The following is a 3,103-nucleotide window of genomic DNA, read 5'->3' as shown; positions in this document are numbered from 1 at the left end:
TGTATATCAATTACATCATTCACACGGCAATATATTTTATCTATATATGTATATGATAATGATTACTAATACTACTGGAACTATGAGTAAAATGTACTGATACCTAACATATTACGTTAATACAGAGAAGGTCTCTGGTTATGATATAAAGGAAACCAAAACAAAATACCTTTAGTTTATATATTATTCTCATTGTCATGGTTGACCTGAAGCGGAAACGTATATACTACTTACGGCTTTATGTACTGAGTACAAATGACTCCCTAATTCTGATTTTGAAAATCTTATTTAGAAGATGCTATTACTTCAGAAAGAATGCCTGTTTTGTATTAAATAGAAGTTAGATGACCAGTGAGTGAAATCGTTTTTTCTTCTTCTCTCCTTAGAAGACATTTTTGCTTACAAAAATATTAAACGTTTCCACGAGCTCATGTAGTAAGAAGTCCACCAAGAAATGACACTAAAACGTGAAGCCATATCATCACTTAAGTCTATTACAGATCAAGAACACAGTAAAAATGACTCTTGCAATATGGTACCCTTAGATGTGAAAAAAAAAAATTCACTGAATAAATCAAAGAAAGCTGCTGCCTGCTGGCAACGAATATTTTGTTGTGTTAACAAAAATGAGACACCACGCAAATAAGCTATGTCTGTAGCGAGAAGAACTGGATACCTGAGGTGTCTGACACCCCGGCTGTACCGGTCATCTGCTGCATATTCTATCTATAGTTTATATGGCAATGTTATGTAATGGAGAAAGACTAAAATTGTCCATTCTGTGAGAGAATGGGCTGATGTGATAGTTCACTGAACATAGAGAAACAAGTGAACGTTATTGCCAAATCTGTTACTTCTAGATCAGTAACATCGGCTGTTTCAGACAGTTCATAACTGCAAATGCATGCGTTCAGAACTCATTTGGACTATGGTCAAATCCCTGCTTTGTGATACATCTGGCGAACTAACTAGTCGTCTTCAGACGGTCCAGATTACTTCAGCAGGTCTGGTTACTGGTACTCGGAAAAGGAGCACATCACACCTGTACTATATCCATTGCACTGGTTGCCTGTACAGCCGTCACGATCACCGCGGTCGGAGACAGAATCCCCTCGTTGTGTCCCTATAATATCTGAAACTGTGACCTTAGGAAACCGGTGCTTTGGTAGAGTTTCGGCCACATTGTGTAATGACTTATCATCTACTCCCAGGAAGTCAGCAAATCTGACTCAATTCAAGAAGGATATACAGAGCACCTTTTTTACATCTGCATGTTAGGCCCTGTTGCGCAGACATCATGTACACACCACCTTAAATATCCATCATATATATGCATATGGCAAAAACAATCTTTTTACCTAATGTAAAATGGCGATTGGTATGCCTTTTTTACCTACCATATTTATAACTGTCACTGTAGGTTTACAACGACGCTACACATATTATCATTATTCTTATTAAGTTAAATATTAATAGAATAGTGTAATTTCGATGCTCACGACTTCATGCATAAGCCGAGAGAGAAAAAAACATACATTTTAAATTCTATACATACATGACATAGGCAGACACTAATCCGACCAATACCAGAATCCATTGGAGCCAGGTCGGAATGTCCACCAATCCCAGTACCTCCATTGTACCCCACTTGGTAGTTTGTATCTTAACACTCAAGGCTGTAAAATTACAGAAAAGCCAGAGTCAGTTAAAACAACTACAGGTTAATCTCCTTTTTACTGACTCCTGACTCGTCATTTACAGGTAGGTAGATATGTATAAAACCAGTATTTGTTTTCCTGCTTGTCTTGTTTATCACTATATACATAGATTAGGTAATCGTGCTGCGTTTCAAAGTCGAGGCTTTGCTATGCGTCAGTTCCAAAGGTCTATGTATAGTCAATATTTGTTTTAAAAACTACGTCTAAAGCAGATAGGACTGTGGAATATGTGTGAATTTGTCTTTTCATATTGTTATTTCATATTGTCTTCTTTTTAATTAACTTAAGTCGGTAGTGGACACAAAATACTTGGTCGGGTCGGGCAGGTAACATTTCAACTTTGCACGTCTGATCAGGGAAGAAAATTCAAAAAGTTATCTCCTTGGATAACATTGACCGACATTCGATATGTCACCTTGTAACTGTCAAGTCGCGATGCCTACTTTACAATATTGAACTTTTGTCTGATACTGGCACAAGATTTCAACATTTATACGAATAGTGGTCAGACTGATTTGGTATTTAAAATAACAATAAACATTACACACATTACATCAACTAATACCTGTATAAATACCGGACTTGTGTAAGTCTGGCGGTGTTGTTTGATTTAAAATGTGAATGCTATTTATAAGTTACGCCTTCATCTGGGCTCAAGGTACATTTATGAAGATGCTAGAGTCCAGATTATGTTGAAAGTTTTTTCCTGGAATGTCATCAATCCTGGTTTATATAATACCTTACCGTATATGGCACCCGAAAAACGAGAAAACAGCAGATTCCAGCGTTGTCTGAATAATTGCAGAACGACCACTTCCTGTTTTTAATCACATCTATAACACGGACTGCGGATCGACAGAGTATAAACAGAGCAAAATGTAAATTTATCTTGACTTTCCAGGACATAAATATAATAGTGCATGTGTGTGTTCTTTATATTACTTGTCAGGTTGTTAGGACTCTCGTCCTGCATGATTTATCCTGAATTGTCTCGTCAGGACTCTTGTCCTGCATGATTTATCCTGAATTGTCTCGCCAGGACTCTTGTCCTGCATGATTTATCCTGAATTGTCTCGCCAGGACTCTTGTCCTGCATGATTTATCATGAATTGACTTGTCAGGACTCTGGTCTTGCATGATTTATCATGAATTGACTTGTCAGGACTCTGGTCCTGCATGATTTATCATGAATTAACCCGTCAGGACTCTGGTCTTGCATGATTTATCACGAATTGACTTGTCAGAACTCTGGTCCTGCATGATTTATCATGAATTGACTTGTCAGGACTCTGGCCCTGCATGATTTATCATGAATTGACTCGTCAGGACTCTGGTCCTGCATGATTTATCCTTAATTGACTTGTCAGGACTATGGTCCTGCATGG

General features: G+C 37.6%; 1 protein-coding gene across 1 annotated transcript in view; it reads right to left on the bottom strand.

The window, feature by feature from the left end:
- LOC110450799 (cytochrome P450 3A24-like) overlaps nucleotides 1-2,550 on the bottom strand; it is a 28,958-nt gene extending 26,408 nt beyond the window's left edge. Inside the window, exons 1-2 of the mRNA XM_021498509.1 lie at nucleotides 2,463-2,550; nucleotides 1,556-1,676 (exon numbers count right to left, since the gene is read on the bottom strand). Coding sequence (XP_021354184.1) covers nucleotides 1,556-1,638 — 83 coding nt within the window. The 5' untranslated portion in view covers nucleotides 1,639-1,676; nucleotides 2,463-2,550. The remainder of the gene's footprint in view (nucleotides 1-1,555; nucleotides 1,677-2,462) is intronic.
- Nucleotides 2,551-3,103: the final 553 nt, after the last annotated feature.

This window comes from Mizuhopecten yessoensis, unplaced genomic scaffold (assembly GCF_002113885.1).
Source record: "Mizuhopecten yessoensis strain PY_sf001 unplaced genomic scaffold, ASM211388v2 scaffold5519, whole genome shotgun sequence".
NCBI lineage: Eukaryota > Metazoa > Mollusca > Bivalvia > Pectinida > Pectinidae > Mizuhopecten > Mizuhopecten yessoensis.
Note: the sequence above shows the minus strand (reverse complement) of the source record. Positions and strands in the feature narration are given on the sequence as shown.